Source organism: Echiichthys vipera, assembly GCF_963691815.1.
Source record: "Echiichthys vipera genome assembly, chromosome: 7".
In the NCBI taxonomy this organism is placed as follows: Eukaryota; Metazoa; Chordata; class Actinopteri; order Perciformes; family Trachinidae; genus Echiichthys; species Echiichthys vipera.
In genome coordinates, this window is record NC_139832.1 from 11,874,404 (window position 1) to 11,896,361 (window position 21,958).

The 21,958-nt window shown below is 40.8% G+C and overlaps 1 protein-coding gene across 1 annotated transcript in view; it reads right to left on the reverse strand.

Annotated features, from left to right (window-relative positions):
- Nucleotides 1-21,958, reverse strand: part of LOC310949793 (RNA polymerase II elongation factor ELL) — a gene marked incomplete at its 5' end in the record, with an annotated part of 28,306 nt that extends 6,348 nt beyond the window's left edge. Inside the window, 8 exon segments of the mRNA XM_083917343.1 lie at nt 1,016-1,130; nt 2,733-2,857; nt 3,468-3,709; nt 6,548-6,702; nt 7,151-7,278; nt 17,999-18,046; nt 21,793-21,946; nt 21,948-21,958. Of these exon segments, the coding sequence (XP_083773469.1) occupies nt 1,016-1,130; nt 2,733-2,857; nt 3,468-3,709; nt 6,548-6,702; nt 7,151-7,278; nt 17,999-18,046; nt 21,793-21,946; nt 21,948-21,958 (978 nt within the window).

Genomic DNA, 21,958 nt, shown 5'->3' on the forward strand with positions numbered 1-21,958 from the left:
ATCATGTGAATGGATGAAAAGTTATGTGTATAGTGTATATACATTTTCATATGCTAACATCAAGTATTTACAAAGCTGACAGCCATATTTGAGGCGTTTGCAAATGTTGAAAGACCTCTCAAAAAAAAAAAAGATAAACTGTCTGTCTGAAAATGAATGTTCAGGAGATATTTGGCTTGTGAAAAATGAGTCCAATATTTACTTCAGTGACTATGGAGCAAAGGGATGGATCATTATCTGTCTTCACCTTAACTTCTCCCATTGGAATTAATACACTGAGCACTTGCCATTAGTCTCCTAAAGAGAAGGGCAGTGGCGTAACATGTGGCACAGAAATATTAAATTACTATGAGTTCCACTGTCTTGCTTCTAAAGCATCTATGATTAGAGTGAAAGTTACATGAGATGTGCCAAAAGTGCCTTGAGAAGATTGACACCACTCTCATATCTGAACGGTAAATATGAAACCACAGCTAACAGCTGGTTAGCTTATCTTGGCATAAAGACTGGAAACGGCTAGCCATGCTCTGTTCGGAAGTAACAACAGCTCAAATATTAACACGTTATATCTCATTTGTGTAATCCAAACAAAACAGAGGTGTAAAAACAACAACTAGCCGTTTTACAGGAGGACATTTGCAAGAAGATTTCTTGGTCAGGACCAGTAACTTATGGAGTCTCTGTTGGTTGTTGACAACTGATCCCTGCCGAGATATAGTGCAGCATGTTAAGCTAACTGGCTCCAGCTACCTATTTACTGCACAAGACATAAGAGTGGTATCGATCTTCTAATCTCGCTCTTGAAAAGAATGCAAGTATTCATACTATTCCTTTAGTTCTAGTTAGGGGTTTATTTAGCCTGAAGCTACTCAGTATCATAACATAAAGATATAGCAGTCTATCATACTGTATTCCCAATAATGTGTATCGGCAAGAGAGGAAATACCCTGTCTATTCTCAGTCTTATAAGAAGGAAGAAGTAGAAGGATATAATTCATTCAAGGTGAATAATTACCACAGAGAGATTCTTGGCAGGACTGAGGTGTAAAGGAGAGTCCCCGGGAGTTTTGTGGAATGAATGGTTGGACTGGGGACTCTTCAACTGGCTACTGTGGAGTGGCTGAAGTTTCCTGAAGAAAGATTAAGAACACAGCACCTTCAGTTGGACAGTAACAGTGCGGGGTAAATGGCCTGCAAAGCAAAACAGGATGGGGCAGTATGTAGGTCATAAAGCTCGCTTTGGCAGATTCATGAGCAAGTGAATGAACAATTATAATTTATTATGACAAGGCTTCCAGGCAGCGGTGACAGCTTTTCCACAGAAGGAATAATCATTGACATTACAAAATCAATCACTCAGTTCATCTTTTTAAATTTTATCAAAGGTTTTGGCAAGTTTATGTGGTGTATGTGTGTTTGTTTTGTGTCTCTGGTGATGCAGTCTACAGGAGGCAAAGACTAAACACAGTCCAGTGAGCAGAACAATAGCAGCAGATTTAACCTCAGTAGGACCAAACCCTCTTCTCTGTTAATCTGCTTCCTACAGCTCCTTCCTCAAACAGACGCTACAATAAGTCACACCCCCAAGTTGATTCCTGCAGCCTTTTGAATCATATGGTCCATGTGAGTGGATATAAGAACAATTAAACAGTATTGTCCATGAAATGACAGAGGTAAGAAAGCCTGGATAAGAAGAATCTACTCAAAGAAAAAGCAGAGCAATTGAATCTGGAGTTTACAGTATTCACAGGGTATCACAGTTTTATCACACTTGGCAAACAATTTGATGACTGCCATTGTGAGCCTGTTTCACTTAGCAGGGGTGGTGAACATAGGGGGTTGTGCAATCAGCCAACAGGACTTGAGCTTTTTCCAAAACGCTCATGAAGCACATGGCCTGCATGTTTACTGGCAGACAGAGGAAACGTATGAGGGGAGGAAGGCAGCTCTCCCTGAAAAGCTCAGCCTTGCTGCTCTGAACCTCCCATGCTAATGCCATTTGGCAACATGGTGCAGGGAATATTTTCCTCCACTTTGATGTGTCCATTAAGAGATTCATCAGTGCAGAAAAGTAGTCATTTAGAAGCTCCCCTTTCAGCATGATCACAGCAGACTTCTACATTAATTCAGTGGCCTTTTTGTATTAAAGCCAACACTGTCAAAGCGCATCCATCCCTTAGTCTTTTGCCCAAACTGGTCTCTAAAAGTCTTAAAGAACTTTATAGCAATAGTTTGACAATTTGGGAAATACACTAATTTGCTTTCTGGACGAGTTAGATGAAAAGGATCATGCCACTCTCACAGGTGTAGGGTAAATATAGAGCTACCGCCAGCAGGTAATAAGCTGCACGTAGCACAAAGACTGGAAACCGCCAGCCGGGCTCTGTCCAAAGGTAACACAATCTCTGGCCAGCACATCTAAAGGGTTAGTATGGGTTAAACAAATTAGATATGATGTGTTAATTCATTTTGTTACCTCATATACAGAGCCTGGCTAGCTGTTTCCCCCTGTTTCCAGTCTTTATGCTAAGCTAACTTGGTGCGGGTAGTAGCTTTATATTAAGCATGGACACGAACAATACTTTCATCCAACTGGAGCGTATTTCCCAAAATGCTGAACAATTGCTTTAAAAAAAAAAAGTAAACCGAACATCCTTTTTATACATTGTCAATTCTCTCAATGAAACGAAACCCAAAATATTTTTGTGTATTGTGGCTAACTCAGTCCCCACCTGATCAGGAGCCTATGGATAAGTTGCTTCTCCTCCTCTACATATCCTGGCCAGTCTTTCTGAATGTGTCTGTAGAGCTCATCCTTCAGAGAGTAGCTGTGGTCTTTAGGGTTCAGTTTACCAACCTGAAAAACAGACAGTTCCCAATTTAAATAAATCAACACAAAGAGGATGGAATACAACAGGAAAAAAAGGCCAGCTGAGGTCCAAACTATGTTAACCTGCTCAACCTTTTACTTAAATAAAATACCTGTTTGCGACTCAGTGGGTCTGTATTGTTTCTGCGGTAAACGGTTCAACCCTGATAAAAATCTAGACAAACCAACCACTTTCATTTCTGAAAGTAGTTAGATCCCAGCTGGAGACACCCCACCCCTCTCCTGTCAAAACACAATCTTCTCCTCCAAAGATAATTAAAGCACAGCCCTAATTACAGCTACCAGCGGCGGCACAGTCTCCACTTGATGATTGCAGTGGGACACTCAAACATTGGAAACACAGGAAATATGCCTGAAATAAACTTACTGCCATCACATTTTTTAAAGCTTTACAGAGGCAGTCTGTTCATTAGTATCATTAGCAAAATAGAAAGCTAGGGGCTATAAAAACACTTTGTTTCTTGTTGACCTGATATCAACTGAAGCTAAAAGCAGCTAAATTGGTATTTATCACACTCAACATCTTAGTATATTTAATCATCAGCTTTGTTACATAGCAGTGTGCCAGATGTCTCACCTCATCCAGTACTGAGGTCAGGTCAGCCTTGTCCTTTGGACTGGCCCGCTCCCTCTCTAACCACAGTAGCAGCTCAGGTTTCCTGTAAGGTTTTAAGGCCAGGAGATGAATGATGCGATCCCTCAAGGGCCGGTGTGCCACAGGGCTGGGAACCAAGCTCCTCTTGTTGCTGGGGGAGTGCCTGTTGCTGCTATCTGAGCCTGATACCAGACCCTGCTTCCTCTGAACCTTTACGTACTTACCTAAGATCAAAACAAAGGGACACAGCAGAGTTTCAACACACGATTTGTGAAAGATAGGGGGATGCTTTTGAATCATAAAGTTATCACTGCAGTAATCTAAAGCTGTTTTTTAAATAGCCGCACTGTTGCTACATTACACAAAACTAGACGTAACCAAAAAGATTGTAACTGATCAGATAACAGATTCACATAATTGACAGTATCATGTAGCACAGCCAACATATAATTCCAAATCCAGTCCTCAGGCCAGTTATACAAATCACACCCAGATTTTGAAAGAGCACAAGGCACATTTTATCTTTATTATATCTGTCTTTTGTCGTCTAACCTGCTCTATGCACACTCAACAAATATAGTATGTGCAGCACTTTTATCCCAATCTAAAAAAGCTATTTTCATACATAAATACCTTGAATGAGGTACTGTGCTCATGCATTTTTCTGTGTGGTGTAGTGTTGTTGCAAGTGGAAAACAGTGAAAGGGATTGACAGTAGGGTTAGCCTGCCGCTGAGTAAACAGAAGAGCAAGGAAACTACAGCACAGAGAGGCCCTTTCTTCCTGTTGCAGTACTAATTCAGTTGGAACCAGGCAGCCAGTGCTTATAGATATCTGCAGACCGTAATCTCATTACAACCATAAGCCAAATCTTGGAGGTTGCTATAGGTCGAAGACTTCAGCACTTTCACATGGACACCATGGTAGAAGTGTCTATGTATACAGGGAATTTTATAGTAGCCTACTGTAATACTGTTAAGAAATATACACTACTCCTTGTAAGACAGCCTCTTTAAATCTACTTTGCATTATACAACAGTTTTGTAGGAGCTTGTTTCAACATCTACCTTGAACCAGGGCATGTATATTTCAGGGAAATATCCTTCCTGCACTCAAACAACCTGTACTGCCACATTTCCAACAAGCAGCAACAAGAACCATTGTTTCACTGTGATAAATTAAAGCAGCTTGAGAAGATTTAAGACTCTCAAAGCAGCTTTTGTGAAATGATACTTCCCACGACAGCGATTTCTCACATATAACTTTAAAGAGTTGTTTGCTCATTTATGAGCAATGACCAAATTCTAAAAATAGCAACTATTCAATGCATATCAATAGTGTATCTGTATTATAAAGTTAAATTATTAAAAATGCTTGAGAAGAAAGAAGAAGACTTTGAAAACTATTTAATTTATTTTGAAACCTTTGTTTGACACCTGGTGTGCATATATTTTTGCTGCCTATTTGTCAGTGACCTCATTTCCCCTGAATGCAACCCAACTTTGAATCATACATTATTATCTAAATTTTGGACATTTTCTACTCTGCAACCTATAATTGGGAGTTGGTGGATGGACATTTCTTATGATGAGTATGGCATTACTGTACCATAAAAAGACAGTCAGTCACCACAAGAAATTGTGTGCTTATTGTGCTATATAACCCATATATCTCTCTCTCTGGTGTCTACGAGAAGGGAAGAACAGTTATACGCTTGGAAATACATGTTAAAGTAAAATGGGATATCTGTTACTGCATGTTTCTAACCAGGATCTCTCTTGTCTTTTCCAACAGTTATATGCGAGATTAAATGCATTTTGTAAAAGCCTCTGAGAGACTATTTCGGCAGCAAAGCATGGCATGTTATGTGTAGGAACCAGTTCCAACAGCTGGCTTCGACAGCAATTACCCTTAACATCATGTTGCAGCGCGGGTCTACACAGCATGTTTCCATTCATACAATACATGCTACAAAAGCATTAAAAATCACACGGGACCTCTAAATGTCCTGATGCCTCATGGCTAGATCATTTATAAAGTTTCAGCATGCTCAGTTTAATTGACAATGACTCTAAAACGACGACTCAGGCGAGGACAAGGCAGTGATAAAGAAAATTAATTGATTGTAGAAGATCCCGCATGTTAGACTTGCATGCAGGCTTGCATGCAGGCCTGGCATGCATGGTCTCTTCTATAGATGACATTTAGAGATTTCATCATATGAAAAAGCATTAAATTCCAGTCAGTGTAATTACATTTTAGGCAAAACTTCATCAGCATGAGACTTGTTAGTGCATACTTCTGGCAAACTCAATCACATTAATGGTGCTGGCAGGCAAGCTGGCACAGTGCCTGAGCAATCTGGTCAAAATGAAAGGAAAATTACAAGACAGAGAGGCATCCCTCTCGCATGAATAATTGCAATGCAGCACTTTGATCAATTATGTGATAACTTCCACACCATATGGCAATTATCAGCAGTATGAAATGGTGAGAAGCAATGGTTTAGAAGCTGTCTGTGAGCATGAAAACTCTCTTGTTATCTGTCCTTGATCTCTATTTGCTTGAAGGCTCCTACATAAAACCCAGCCAGGATGATACCACCAGAATATACAGTAGGTGTTTATTAAAATTCATTTAATTTTCAAAATGTAAAATCATTTATAAACGTAATTTTATTGTTTTGTCACTGTCTGTTCTCAAACTGACATCTGTTATATATATATATATATATATATATATATATATATATATATATATATATATATATATATATATATATATATATATTGTCTGTCTCTGTTCGCCTCTATGTGTCCTGTGATAGACTGGCGTCCTGTCCAGGATGTACCCCGCCTCACGCCCAATGTCAGCTGGGATTGGCTCCAGCCCCCCGCGACCCCGACAGGGACAAGCGGTTGAAGATGAATGAATATATATATATATATATATATAAATACTCAGTTTATCTATATATATAGAGATAAACTGAGTTATCAGCTTCTAAAGTACATACATTTTTGGGACACCCTGTATAGATACAACTATTAGGCAAAAGCTTACTTGGCCCTGGCTTGATCTCAATTGCTGAGCGGCTCCAGATGTCCTTCTCCACCTGAGACATGCGCTCCCGGGTCGTCTGGTAGGAGTCATCTGTGGCACAAACTGTGATCTTGTCCTGAATGCTGCCCTGGCCCTCCAGGTGATCCCTGCCCTCCCTGTGTGGAGGAGAGAAGAGGAGAGAGAAGACTTCAGAGAGATAATAAATTCTCTGGCTTGGCTCTATTAACTGGCTATTTATCAAACACAAGCATTAGAGATTCTTTCTGTCATACAATAATGTGCAACATACACACATAACTGGTTCTGTGACTTCTGCCTGCGTGCAAATTATAGGCCTGTGCTACAAATCAGTTATAATGGCAAAAAACCCTAAAATCAGCTGCACAGCCACAAACATGATTTATTACTGGTCACACCTTTGAGGTCAGTTGTAGCATGACAGGCCTTTGGGTGTTATTGTAGTTTTGTTTTTAATAAAGCCTGACATTGGTACTGAAGAGAGAAGCCACTGTTTGGTAAGGCCCTGTGGTCTCAGTCTAACACCAAATTTACTACAAATTCCATTTGTGGTCGACTGTGGAAAGAGTTAGGTGTGCTACTTACCCTGAGACATACTGGTGAATGCAGTCGAAGCTGGACTGAGGCTTGTCTTTGCTGTCACTGGAAAGGTAGAACGAGAAGACTCTGAATCCATCAGGAGATTCAGGGGTTGGTGCTGGGATCTTTACGTACTGTCGACATAAAAAACGTTTTTTTAAAAATTGAACTCAACAAACCGTATGAAATCAACAAACATTGATTGGAAGCGTAAATTGTCTTTATAATAAGTATAGAGCTAGTATTGCTCATTTGAGTGATGTGTTATGTAATAAGCATGTTTTATCGCTTCCAGGTGTAACTTGATTTAATTCAATATAATCTCAAAATGGAAAAACAAACAAAAGCACACGCACACAAAGTAAATCGACAAAGCAGCTTCTTTTATTGAAACTGATTAGAGCCATTTTGACTCGTTTTTTTTCATGCAATAAATATGACCTAAATAATTTCCAACTTGGGCCAATCACAGAGGCTGGTCAGGGATGATGACCTGTAGCCAGCCATGGGAGGAGCCTGTCTGAAAGGCAAACCATAACAATAGTGTAACAGACAGCTTTTTCACTTGGACGATAACCTCCTCTGTCAAAGACTGTCCACGGCTCCATAGCAACAAACAAGCCAGCAGGGTGAAGTTGATCTCTGTCAGAAACCTGTTACATAAAATGACCTAAAAACCTACTTTCACTAAAAGGACAGTTCAACATAGAAAGTCATTAACCAACAGGTAATATGTCCTTTAAAACACATTTGGCAGCGGCTCTCTTCTACACCGCCTGCAGCTGTTTTTCAGCCTGAAAATGGACAGTTTAGTACTTTTGTTGATAGAATGTCCTAGATGCAACAGAAGCCCGATGATTATAACCCATCCTTTAAAAGCATGAATACGTGCTTACTGATGAGTAGTGCTTTGAGATGACTGTAAGAGCTCCAGTTTCTCCTCTCTTTCACTTCTTTTTGTAGAGCTCATAATACAATCTCACACAGACGCTTTTTTAACTTCAGGTCTCAAGAAAAACAAATGTCAGTCAGATGGACTTGAAGCTGCCTCTTTAGTTATCAGTCAAAAGTGATTGATTATAAGCTGATTGGCTGAGTGCACAGTGTCCCTGGTTGATGTGGCAGGCAGAACTATGACTGTCACAAATGCCCAGTCATGCAGCAAAGCCATAAGCAGTTTTTTTTGCAGCACAGAGCCAATGAACAGCTCCTCTACTCGACACCCCTCCTCCTCTTCTGAAACCCAACGCATGCCATTCACCCCACCCCCATCAGCCTCCAGCTTTCCTTCATGTGCAAAGGCCCACCCATGTCAACACAAAAAGCAATGCAGCCCACAAGGCCATGAACACTTGAGACACACAGCTGACCATTAATTCTGACCTATTTATGTCCGACCGTTCACATGAAGTGGTAAAGCGGAGTCCTGCATATGTCGGCTTTGGGTTTTACGCTAATTAAGGACGATCAACCAAAAAAACATCAAAGTAAGCAGGGACAAGAGGCAGGCCATGTCCTCAGAATCTATTACTTTAAGAGAGTAAAGTAGTAGGAGCCTTGACCAAAATTAGAAGCAACAAGTCACTAAGATAGGGTTATTGACGTAGAGAAAGGCACGCAGAAGAACTGCATTTGAATTTGTTTTAAAATAAGAGTGCTGCTAAACAAAAGCTAGCTTGTGATGACATGAGAGCATGCATTTACACATTTAGCATTGCAATAGTGCCACCACGTCCCCTCTTTCAATCCATGGAAGCAGTATGAGCCCCCTCCAGCCATGCATTAGATTTGCCTGTCAACTCCGTCCATGCCACCGTGCACACTTCACATTCTAATTCTAATCAATGTCACTCAGGTCAGACTGTTCAGAGGTCGCCCCCCGTTTTATTCACAGTTTCCTTCTCAAGCTACACAACCATATGTCATTTAACCCATTAGCTCTGCGTTTCTGACTCCTAAAGGAGTGCACGTCTCTCCAATATCAGGTTCACATATTTGTAGCAAAAAACCACAAGAACAACTCAACATCAGCCATAAAAACACTGACACTGGGTCAGTAATGTCAGTTACATAGCAATATCTACCTAAAGTTTGCTAGCATGAGCTAACAGTAGCCACAAGAGCTAAACCAATATATTTGCCAATGTAAACTAATTCCAGATATTTTGGTTTGGGTGTATATGTTGGCCAATAACAAAGAAGACATGTCAACTGAAGCACCAAAAAGCATATCCATATTGGCAACAAAAATCCATTACCAGTCAAGCTATTGTAGGCTCCCTACTTCTACTTGTCATACCAGATCAAGTAAGACTGTGGCTGCAAACCCCAGGTGTATTGCATTGAGCAACAGTCAGTGCGTTTACATGCCGTTTAAAAACCTGATTATAATCGGGTTAAGGGCATACTCCGGTTTCTTAAACACCATACCCCGGGTAAAATTAGAGTTCTCATACCCCAGTTAACATACCTAGATAACCCCTTATGTAAACGGAGTTCTCTCGCATGTAAACGCTTTACCCGGATTATTATCGGGTTTCTCGTCTGCGCGTGTGACAGGGTTAGAACTGCCCCCTCCCCACTCCGTGGCAATGGCTTTTATAGAATAAACCAGGAAGCAACGGGGCTGAAAACAATGTGAAAATAACCCCTGTCCAAAAGTTGGTCGCTTGTAATTTTGACAAAGGTAAACCAGAAAATAAAGCCATATTCCGACCAGCTGTATGTTGGCAAAGCACCACCTACTGTACCAGATTGAGTTACTCCCGTCATTTTCCCATTCAACCCCCTCTCATGTATACGTGGGGAACTTCAATAATCCAACTATCCCCTTAACCAGGGTGAGGCCATTTTCGGGTAAACGCACAAGTGTGTTTTATTGTTCAAGTTCTCGTTTGTTAGAGTGATAATATATTATTTCTTCTTTCAGTTTGCTTAAACTTCTTAACTCTTAAACTTAAAATTAAAATCCATAATGTTATTTGAATTAATATTTCATTATTATGCTGTCTCCATCTATATAGTGGTGGTGAAATACAAAAAATGGTGTTTATCATGGATAGAAAGGCTTTCCTTACTCTACTGTTGAGTCTGCTGTTGATCACCTTTATCACTTCAGGAAATAACATATTCAACATCATGTTATCTGGTCATTCGCTGACATTTTCCCTGCATGCCAACACCAAGAGGAACCAACTCAACAACTTTACTGTAGTCTGGACAACAAGAGGTTTACAGATAACAGCTTTAAACATTGGCTGCAGAATACAGTAAACATCACAACCAATTCATGCAAAGTGGCCAATGTTTTCATCATACCAACCAGCCTGATGAAATCAACTCTGACTTGGCATGTGTTTAGTCAGTGACACCACTTGTGCCGTCAAGTTTGTGATCCTGAAGCTGATGTCAGTCAAGTCGTGGGTGTAGATTTACATAGTGACGCTGAGTCATAGGCATCTCCATATGGAGCTTCGGTCTGATCCCTGGAGGCTTTGTGAGTATTTTCTGTTTTTAGGCTGAGGACGTCTTACACTCCCACAGGGCACATGCAGGAAGTGAGGTCAACAATCTAGCTGATGGTTTAGGGTCCATGTCAACAGAGAGACTCATCAGTCGAACTTTGAGGAATCACCATGTACACTCATCAGTGAACAAACAAAACAATTACAATTCATATGTGGGTAAAATGGCAAATATGTACACACACGAGGGATTTTATAAGGCTAATAACAACGCACAGAAAAATACTGTTCCGGTACTCTCAGGACACGGACTGGTGAGTCATGTACTCTATACACATCCATGTAACAGACACATGACTCACACTGCATTTCCATAAGCATTGTGACAGAGAATTGGATCCACTGTAGATGCTTGCATTCAATATTATTTACATCCACATCAATACTATAACAATAATACCATAAAATTTGCTTGTATGGCACCATGCTGTAGATGGGGATACTGTTCTAGTGAACCAGTTTTACTCAAGTTCTTTTCATTTTGAAATATAATGTGCAAAATATCGTAATGATTTAACATGCACTCTTAAAATGTTTAATTTTTCAGTTATAATAAGATCTTCTCTGATGTATGATTGAAATCTGCTATTCCTGCAGTAAGAGTTCTTGATATTATGGAAATAACTATTAAATCAGCATTATTTGCCCAGATCGATACCAGGAGAGAATTCATTAAATGGTTTATGTTAAGTCAGATTAAAGGGCTTATTGGGGTATTATTATCATCAGAGTGAACTATTAAATGTGTCAGTTAAATAAAATTAGCCAGCATCATAAAGGAAACAGAGCAGTGATAGCTGTGTGCAGAAACGCCGCCCAGTAAAGTTTAGCCGTTGGTCAGTTACAGTCAGAGCAACCAAATGGCATCAGAACGACAATCCTTAACACCTTGTCAGTGCAGCCCCCCGTGGAGTGTACGGGCTGATACAATAACTGCCTCTGTGGCCTCAGCCCAGCCACATCTGCTACTCCAGGGCCTGTGTGTTTGGAGATGTCAAATACTTTCAAGCTGTTGTAAGGTGTGAACTGGACTGGAACAGAAAATCTTGGCAGGGGGCTCAGCAGTTGAACAAGGACAAAGGACACTGCTGGTGATGTCCTTGTAAAACTTCATCTTTAACTCCCCGAGCATGTATAAACTGTGCATCTTTGATGAGGTTAAACAGAGTTCTTAACCCTGCTATTTGGCGAGAAAGAAAAAAATAGCTTCACTAAAGAGATTCGCCCCAGTCCTGTGCTTTTGTAAGCCAAACATCTGCAGGGGAAGATGAGAGGATAGTTTCTCTCTCTGTCTGTCCTTGCTTTGCTCGGAAGACGAAAGCGAGAAGGCATGGTTCCCAGCTCTGGTATTTGGCATGGCAACATTGAGATGGGAGCAGGCGCTTGGATATGTGATTTACTCTGAAGTCTTTGCCTCCTGCCCCTGTCTGTACTGACACTAGTTACCATTGTCTTCTCATCTGAGCCTACTCAGCCATAGCTGCTCTGTGAGCTGCCCGTCTTTTGTTCTAGCTTCTTCCCCCACAAAGCTGAGTGCAATGGCCTGTCGGCCCGCCTGGATTATTCATGAACAGCGGGGACGTGTGGCTGTGTGTTGCACGAGGGTAAAGGGAGGGATTGGGGGTTTGGGTGTGTATGGAGGTAAGGGAGGGGAGGAGGTGATGGGTGATGGTGGCTCCCAGTAGAGGATGTGCAGGAGGGATGGCCCTAAATTGTCTTCCTTTAGGAATGTGACGAGTAACTCGACAGAGAAGAGGGGGATGGATCCTGTCTGGAGCAAGTGTATTTGTTTCTCTTTATTTAGGTGTATATGTTGCAAAATTAAGATTATACATCATATAATGGACAAAACGGACTCAACTGTCAGCCGTGTTTAAGTGTCACATGCAGATAAGCATGTGCAGCGTGAAAAAACACAGGGGTCACATTAATTATTTTTATTAACTGTCTCCAGTGCGATCAACAATTCTACCATGACTCCTTTGTTAAAAACAAAAGGTGTGACACTCAACTCTTACTGTCTAAATCATGCTTTCAGTAAGCCTGGATGGATGTGGTGGTTCCTGTGCTCGAGGATCTATTCATCGAGGGGGGTTGGTAGAGAGAGGAAGGCAAAAGAAGGGGGGTGGGGACTGATGGGAGTTAGTGTGGGGATATGGGGATGAGCAACTGTCGAGCATCCCCCAAGGTACTGCCTGTTATGCCAAGCAGAATCAGTCTTTTTCCAAGAGGCTGGGGCTAATCTGTCAACCTCAACAAACACTCTCCATCTCCCCTCCCCCGATACCCCACCCCTCCTTACTGTAGGTGCCTTCCCTTTTTATACACAGAGAAAAGGAGGTTTTCAAAGCCTATGCTAAGTGTTGGGCCACTGTTTCCTCCATTTGTAATATGTAAAAAAAAAACAACTACGTAGATTTAAAGAGATCTCGCAGACTGTGTTTTTCTGTTAAAGGATTCCCAATCTAAACCATGCCTAATTTGCAATAGATGGTGCCAGTGTTAGAAATTAAGAAATTCCCTTTACACGCTGGTTTTTGTACCACAGATGCACTCACTACATCCCATTTCACTGGCGCAATCCTACAAACCACTTGGGGCGTTGCACTTTACTCCCATTACTGGACTTTTCTCTCCACGCAAGCAGTCTCTAATCCTTTAACAATTCACAGATTGTGCGTTGGAAAGTTTCTCCAAACCTGATTAACATGCAGGGAAACTTGGAGGAAGAGGGGGAAATTCAAAACATGCACCGAGATGTGTAAAAATCAGATTGTATGGATTGAAGAGGTGAGCCAAATAATTCACTCGAAGGGCTGGTGTACAGGTGTAACAGGTGTAAGAGAAGACAGGGACTTTTTCATGTGTCAGGCGATTAGCTTTGTGAGTTTAATAGTTTAATAGTGTATATATATATATAATAAGTAGAACAAATTAGCAAACTTTCCATGATGGTATACAGACACAGTTGCTATGCTTTATGTAGTGGACTTGGGAACTATAACTCTTGAGAGCACAATAAGACAGTCCTTTTTATGCAGCGTGTATCTTTCAAAACAAAACTTATGAGGATTATATGAACCTGTTAAAACTCCCTGTCTTTAGGTTCAACAATAGCTCTCTGGTTTCAGGCTCTTGTGGTTAAGCTTCCTCACTACTGTACACAAAAACACTGCCTGCGCGTACTTGCAATGTTAGTGTTGCTCATATCCTGTTGTGCTGCATTTTTAAATCCAAGAAAAAAATGTTTGTGATAAGACTCCTCAGAAGCCTGTCCCAACACAGTACGATGTATGTCCTTGTTGTCAACTTTGTTTTCTTTTTACAATACTAAATGACCTATTGGAGGGTTAACAATTGACAGATTTTCAAGGTCATATCGTAACATTCATCTGAAGTCATTTAAATTGTACCTTCCTTACAGTCATCTAAATATTTAATGATTCCTGGTTTGAGGCTTAGTTAACTTAAAGGATGTTTAAGCTTCTGCTGAAATTAATTGAGTTTTTTGATAAAAAAAAAAACTACATTTGGGGAAAACCACACCACCATCAGTTATACACGACATAATTAGCATTATAATTAGTCAGACTTTTCCATTTTAATTTTTGTGATTCTGATGCCAATACCCAAATAGCCTGTGGGGTAAACGAGCACACAGAAGCTCCACTGCACATACATTTATCATCGGCCTAAAACATCACATAGTTTGTTGCATTTCATGAAACAGCATTTCCTTTTCCCATTCATTGCGTTTCATGTCAATGCTAATATTTTTCTGGTTGTCTAAATAGAATCTTTCAAGGCTTTGCTTGCTAAGTGTTTGGATATTGAGCCTTTAACTTAACCAAACAAACATTCTGCTCTTTAAATTAGCATATTCCCTCAGTCACGTTTTTGAAAGCAGCCTGTGTTGGTATTGTGAGTCCTCTGCACTGCCAGTTCCAGTTTCCGAGGATGACGGTTACATCTTTGATCCTAATGATTCCAGATTAGCTTGGAATGTAAACAAACAACAAAAAGCCACAACAAGAACACACAACTGTGTGTGTGTGTGTGTGTGTGTGTGTGTGTGTGTGTGTGTGTGTGTGTGTGTGTGTGTGTGTGTGTGTGTGTGTGTGTGTGTTACTGTTTCTAATTTTGGCAAATGCAAGTTTTACTTACATAATACCACCTTTAGTCACACTGCCTGCCCAGTTTGTGTCATTGATTTCAGATCTTTTACAGCACTTTTGTAACAACACTGCCACAGTCACCATGGCATCCTTTGAAATACTTGTTTGAAGCAAAATAACATAATAATGACAGAGGAGCTAAGTAAAGAAAAGTCCTCTTTAACTGCAGGATCTCATGAGGCTTGTTCCTAAAATATACTGTATGATCCAAAGATCCTCAGGCCAACTAGCTCTGCATAAACACAGTGGGCCTCAGACGAGCGGAGAACACAGAGACTTTTGCCTCGCTTAACACATCTGGATGAATAGAGCGGCGTGTGCCCTTTCAGGAACACGTGGGACAACTCTCCCTCTCACTGCTATGCCACTGGGAGAGGACTGCTCTCAAACCACATTCCTTTTATTGTTATTCTAATTAGCTTCCAGAAAAAAAAAAGTGTGCATGCACACATACACACTTGCACACTGCAAAAGCTTATTTGCAGTGCGAGGGGGAAGCGAAGCAAAGCGGCACGATGGCGGGGGGTAGAATCAGAGCAGCCGTGTGTGAGATAGAGGCCCTGATGTCTCCCAAGGACTCAGCCGTGGCATGGGGTGAAATGGCAAAATAATCAAGAGGGCCAGCGGGAGTGAGCACTGGGGAAACTCAGCCTTCACACACAGTCGTCATGAGAATATCTTTAAAAGCACCTCTACATTCCCCTCATCCCAACACCACTGCCTTTATGTGACAGCTGTGCACATAGAGACGTGGCCATAAACAAAAAGCATTTACTGAGGATGATATGAAACTGATGTCACACCTGACAGGGCATAACATAGAGTATTTGAATATAATGTTCATGTTTACTACGGCAATATTACACTTTTAAAAATACAATCAGTGGTACAAAATAGGACTGAACGACTCAACGGTATGCAACAACTTTGCAATGTAGTAGATGAGATACAGTACTTACTAATCCACACAGGTGTGAGTGGAAAGAAGTATGTGAAGTATGGGCTTTTAAATAACAAGCACTGTAGCAACGGTTTAAACACATTTCCTAATCAATATGTACCCTGTAGGCTGGATGAACTAACACAAGCTTCATTTCTGGGTAAAGATCCTGCCAACAAGCAGGAGGCGTCTCCAGCCCTAAAGGAACATGAGCACCAGGATGTGAAATTCCTGGCCATGGGAACTCAGACCAGCTCTGCATATATTCCTTAATCCCTGGTGATTATTTCAAAGTAATCCACAAATTTCTTTTCAACTTTCATCTCTGCTCTCTACTTCTTTTATTCCTTTATAGTTGCATCACAGTCTCCACTTTTAATTTAATTTCACTGGTCCAGACGCCAGTTATTGATCAAACCCATTCAATTCACTTTCCTCCAATCTGATCTAGTTTGAAGTCTGTTTATACGTAATTTCAGTGAGTAAAAATAGCAGATTTTTTTTTTTATTGTAATTTGTCAGTTTCACAGTTGCCTTGAACACTATAGTTTCAGAGGCATCTGAGAGTCTGTGTCTTTCATCCATGATTATAAGCTTGGCAGACAATTTACAATAGTAGGGCTAAATGCCGCAGGGTCAGGGAAAAAGGCAGCTGAAAAACCGCAGCATGCTATTTCCCGATAGGAGCCTTGGCCCCTGATGCCGCTGAGCCCTGGAGTGACGCCAGGACAGTGATTTTAAGAATTCCTATGGTTTTTGTGGCCCTGGAAGTGCCCCTTTTACAGAAAATGTGACATGAGACAGTGAGGACAAAGATCAGAGAGAAGCATTTGTGGCTTCTGTTATTGAGCTCTACAGCTGGCAACTGTCAACTGTCAGTGGACACAAACCTCCTTGCTCGCTACACATGACCCTTTGAAGCTCATGCTGCTTTTGGAAGGGATGACTTCCAGCCATCACTTATCCAGTAAATAAAAAAGTAGCCACATCTGTGATGCGGTAAACCTCCAACCTGGAGTCACAGATACTGGTTGTCCTCTCGGTCTGTTGTATGCCAGACTGCCATGTTCACCAACATCCTCCCCCCACTAACGGCTTAATCTGGCCTCCCCCACCACCAATGGTTGCAACTACCTCATTAATGCCCAATCGTCCAGCTCTGGGACTGTTGTCAGAGGGGGAGGGAGCCCATGCTTGAATTCCGCGAAGCAATTTGAATATGTAATGTGCCAACCGAGATATAATCACCAAATCCTTTTCAGTGATTAAAGAACACTTACGTTGCTCTCACTTAACATTTCTTCACAGAGAGACTCTCATAACCAGGTTAATCTGCTGCTCGTTTTACAGATGTGCCATCACATGTTTACATATATTATTTTGGACCTATTTTGTTTGCTGCTTAGATAAAAATTCCACCGCTCATGTATCATTCCCGTATTTCAAATCTTTCATGTCTGCGCGGAGACAACAGGCGTGGAAACATGGGGGCTCCCTGTGGTTGGCCAACCCCCCTATTTCCTCCCCCTCCCTGAACAAAGCCTCCCCAGTTGCAGGCCTGACCCAGTAACCTGGCTAGCAGCCTGAGGTTATAGTGTACCATGTCTCAGGGCTTCCAGGGTCCTTGTGAGCTCACAGGGCCGGCATTTGTGTACAGAGCAAAGTCACTTTCGTCAATGCAATCGGCTCTTGCAGGGATTAAACAGCTCCTTTTAGACAGGGCCGATTGTGTGGTAAATGTGTAGTAGCCTAGCAGGCAGAGCCAGGGAGGGTGTAATAGTGGCTCAGCTAATCTGGACGGACACAGGCATCTTTCTTTACAGACGCTTCACAGGAATGCCCTCTCACTTTCAGTGCCATGTATTTTATGTACTTGTACTATGTATATATACATAGGCAGTCAAGGATATTGGACACAACATTGTATAACTAAGCAAATGACAGACACTTTTCCCTCAGGCTTTATGCTCTGGTGCATTCAAAGCAGCCATGTTCTCCACCTTGATTATGGGATATTTCCATTTTAAGAAAAATTGAAACAAGGCAACAAAATCCACCATTTCTCCACCTTTTTGTGGATGCATGCACTCACTGAAGGCTTAAGAATGAAATAAGACGTGCAGAGAAACTGTCACAAGTGTGCTACACAGCAAATCTGAACTAATTAGAGCATTCAATTTCTGAGGCATAAGGGAGAGTATGTGAAACATCTTACCCCCTGGCTCCCCTTGAAGCAGATCGCTGGCTGATTTGATAGTGATGCCTGAGGAGAAAGAGAGAGAAAAAGAAGAAACTGGTCATTGATTCAGGAATCATGTTTAATCTAATGGACAGCTCATACATTATGAGTGAAAATATATTTCCATTGTTCCAGCTCTGCTCAGTGGATTTCTCTAGATAACAGCAGTCTGGCTTGATGAGACAAGGCTTGGTAAACTTTCCTCATTAAATGCCAAAACGTTGCCATAATTGCCATTTCCCATCAGGCTTTGCCCTGATGAATTGGTGCCATATTTCTGTATCATTAAGTCTTCAGTTCAGGGGTGTCTGGCCCTAATCCTCAGAACAATGTGTGCGATTAATCAATCTACACCCTACAGAAAACTTTGCTTGCTTGTGCCGATTGCTGAGCATGTTTGTGTGTTTCAGCTGATCCCCCTTTAAATGATTAAATAAATAAGAGCTACAGCAGATTCAAGAGGAAAGACAAAGATCCTTCTGATACAAATTATATATAGTTTTTAAAAAATGTGTGGTTTATGACTGAACTGATCTCCAAGACCACAGTGTACCTGGCTTAAGCTCCAGAACATGTCGTTACTTTCCCCTGACCGATAAAGAAATATTAGAATCATAAAAAAGATCTGCCTTTGAGGCAACATGATACATAGTTAATAGATGGAGACAATTATCTCTGACGTACAGCTGTGCCTGTGATTGACAGTGCTCTTAATTTATTATTAATGGATTTGGGAAATGTCTCCCCTCTTGAAGAGTATTGTTGTGATTTTCTTCATCATCCGTTAGCTTTTAATATTGAATGGGATAATAAATATTACAGCACATAATGTTTGTGACAACAGAGCCTAAGGGGCTAAATCAGATGATTTATCACAAGTGGAAAATAAAGCAGATGATTTAAAATATGATAATAATTTATTAATATTTTGGAGCATTCACTGGAGCTGAAACAATTAGCCAATTAATTGAGTACCACGTTCTAATGACCTTTTATGAAGGCTGTATAGCATTATAAATGTTACAGATTAGTTCTTAGACCTTAATAAGACTTTCAATTTTGGGGTTGTCAAAAACCACTTTGCCTGATTTTTTTTTATCCTTCTCCAGCTGTAGCATTTGGGCTTATCTCGATTTATAACTGCAGACATAATATCTTAGAGAGTGAGAGACCCGCACGTTCTTATTAATGGATTACCAACATTTATAACTGCATTATCACAAAATAAAAACGATAAACACCAGTCAAAGGGATTGTTTTTTTTACAACCTGGCAACCCAAAGGTTGTTGATAGAAGTGGAGCCATTACTTTACCTTATTAGAAAGTGGAACAGATTAATGAATTACAGGATCAACAGAAAATTAATCAGCAACATATTTGATAACTGATCAGCTGTTAAAGTTATTTATTAAAGCAGATATAAGGAGTTTTTGACTGGATATGGAACAGTCTCAATTTAATACTGATGCCTTATACGACCTACATTAGCGAACAAGACTAACAGTGATAAGGTTTCTACATAGTTATTCTTTAAGCCTGTTTCTGGGTCGGGTTCACCACAGAATCAGACATGCAGTCTGGAATAGTCGCTTTACATTTTCCCAGGCAAAGTTTTGCAATGAGTATGTTACGCCAAAAATACAACAAGTACCGGCGAAGTGCAGCCGACGGAGAGCAGCCATGCATTGTCTGTGAAAACCTGCACACGAGTCAACCTCGGTCAAGTCTGGCTTATGCACAGTGTTCCCCTTCTGCTATATCCGCTCCTGAGTTTAGCATTGCCCAATACAATTATGAATGGTTTCAAGAGATACAAACAAGCCAGACCATTTATTTCCCCACAATAATAAGCCGATGTAGTCCAACCACAGTGCCAGTTTATCATCATATTACAGTTATTAATCTTACAAAGCCACAAATAAATACAATACTGCATTGCTATGCAAAGCTAGCTGTTTTAAGAAGAAATATCATATTCAAAACAAATTGCATCTTTGTTTCACTCAGGGGAGTGGTGACTATGGTAACGCTACCGCTTTTGTCCACAGGAGTCACTAAAATCAACACAAAATGAAAATTTCATGTAGTTCTTTTAGGCAAAAGCGCCCAAAACCCACTGGTTTTGACTAATCAAATGTAAATATTTGTTGGGTTTTTAAATCAGCAACAAAGGTTAATTGAATATCTTTGGATTTTGCAGTGTTGGAAGGACAAAATATGAAGTTGGAAAGAAATAACTTCAGCTTTAAAATTGTGAAATAATTAGTTGATCAACAGAAAGTTACACTGCAACTATTTTGATAATCAACTGATTATTTCAATCTTTTTCTTTTGGCAAAAGTTTCATTTTGGAGTTGACAAAAAAAAGAACATTTGCTATTGTCCACGAGTGTAATTGTGATTGTGGCATTTGTCTGTATTGTACATTTCATAGACCAAACCATTAGTCAATTACCTGAGAAAATAAATGGGAAGATAGTGGCAGGCCTGGGTGCCATGTATAAGAGCTGTTTATTTTCTCCTCACCCACAACAAAGACGTGAAATTCAGAAATATTTCCACATCTAATAACAGAAACTCTTTCAGGTTGAGGTTCCTGAGGACAAAACCTTCTCCACCACAGTGGGAGTCCTGCGGTTTAAAGCAGTGTGTTTCCTAGGGTGGTCTTTGACTTGGAAAAGTTTTTGCAGTTACCTCTCCTGCCTGCCTCGCCTGGAGGAATCTGTCAGGCTGTGTGAGCTCTGGAGTTTACTCTGCTTCACAGGCCAATGAGCTCCGGAGCTGGGCCGGCTTCCAGGCATGTAAAGGGCAAAAAACAATAATACACAAGAACCCAGCGACAACTTGTCGAGCCCAGTGCGGACTATACATGCGAGTCCCACATACAGGTCTAATTTTACTGTGATCCGGGTGCACGCACGTTTTCACATTTCAACTAAAAAAACAAACAAGAAAAAAACACAAATGAGCCTCCAACTGCAGTCCTATGTGTGAGACTCACTGTCTTCTCAAGCACTGCTCTGGGAAAGACCATTTGGATAGACCAAATTATCTCGGTCTAATCTAATGGACCATAAAAGCAATAAAACAGTCTCCCGATTCAGAGGAGTCGGAATCATTTGCTTGATAGCTTGTTCATTAATTTATTCCCGAGAGCGAAAGGAGAAGGGAAAAAAAAATACCTTTAAAAAAAATACAATAACCAGTGACAATCATCTGTGTTCGCCCATGATCTCGACAAGGATTTTCAGATGGCATGTGTAGAAAAGCAGAGACAACAGCAGCTCACAGCACAATCCCAAGCCTCTGTCATATGGGAACTTTAATGCCCCTTTTTTTCGGGAGATTACGCGTTGGTAAACAAGCAGACATGCACAATTGAAAATAGCCCGAGCCTCTCCTTTTTCTGCACAAAACAATTTTTACTCAGGGCTTAAAGGGGAATTGAATGAAATCCCTTCATTCATCAAAGCCTATTGAATTGCCTGTTATGATCACAATAAATCAAGCTTAGCCTTCTACTGTATTACAGCCCAAATAAACCCGACATTCATCAGCCTCCGCAACGCTTCTGTCGATGCGATCTCAGCGGCTGAACTGTATAAACTTTACTTTTCTACCAGAAAAATAAATAACAATAAACAAGCTGCGTTTTCTCCAATGGTTTTTTTACAGATCCCGGAGTTGGGAGGCGATTCAAGAAAAATGAAAATACAGCTGGAAAAAAAACACAACAACAACAAAGTTAAACCCGATTGTTTTTTCTTACCTTCAGGTTCTGGTAGGCTTCGAGGGTCCGGATGGCAGTGTCAGTGAGTTTGACGTGATAAAGAGTTTGATTCGGGTTGTTTTTGTTGATTTTGCCACAGGAGAGCCCATACCGATGCTCCTGTCTCAGCGCTGCCATTTCTACAACTGAAGACTATTGGCGACAT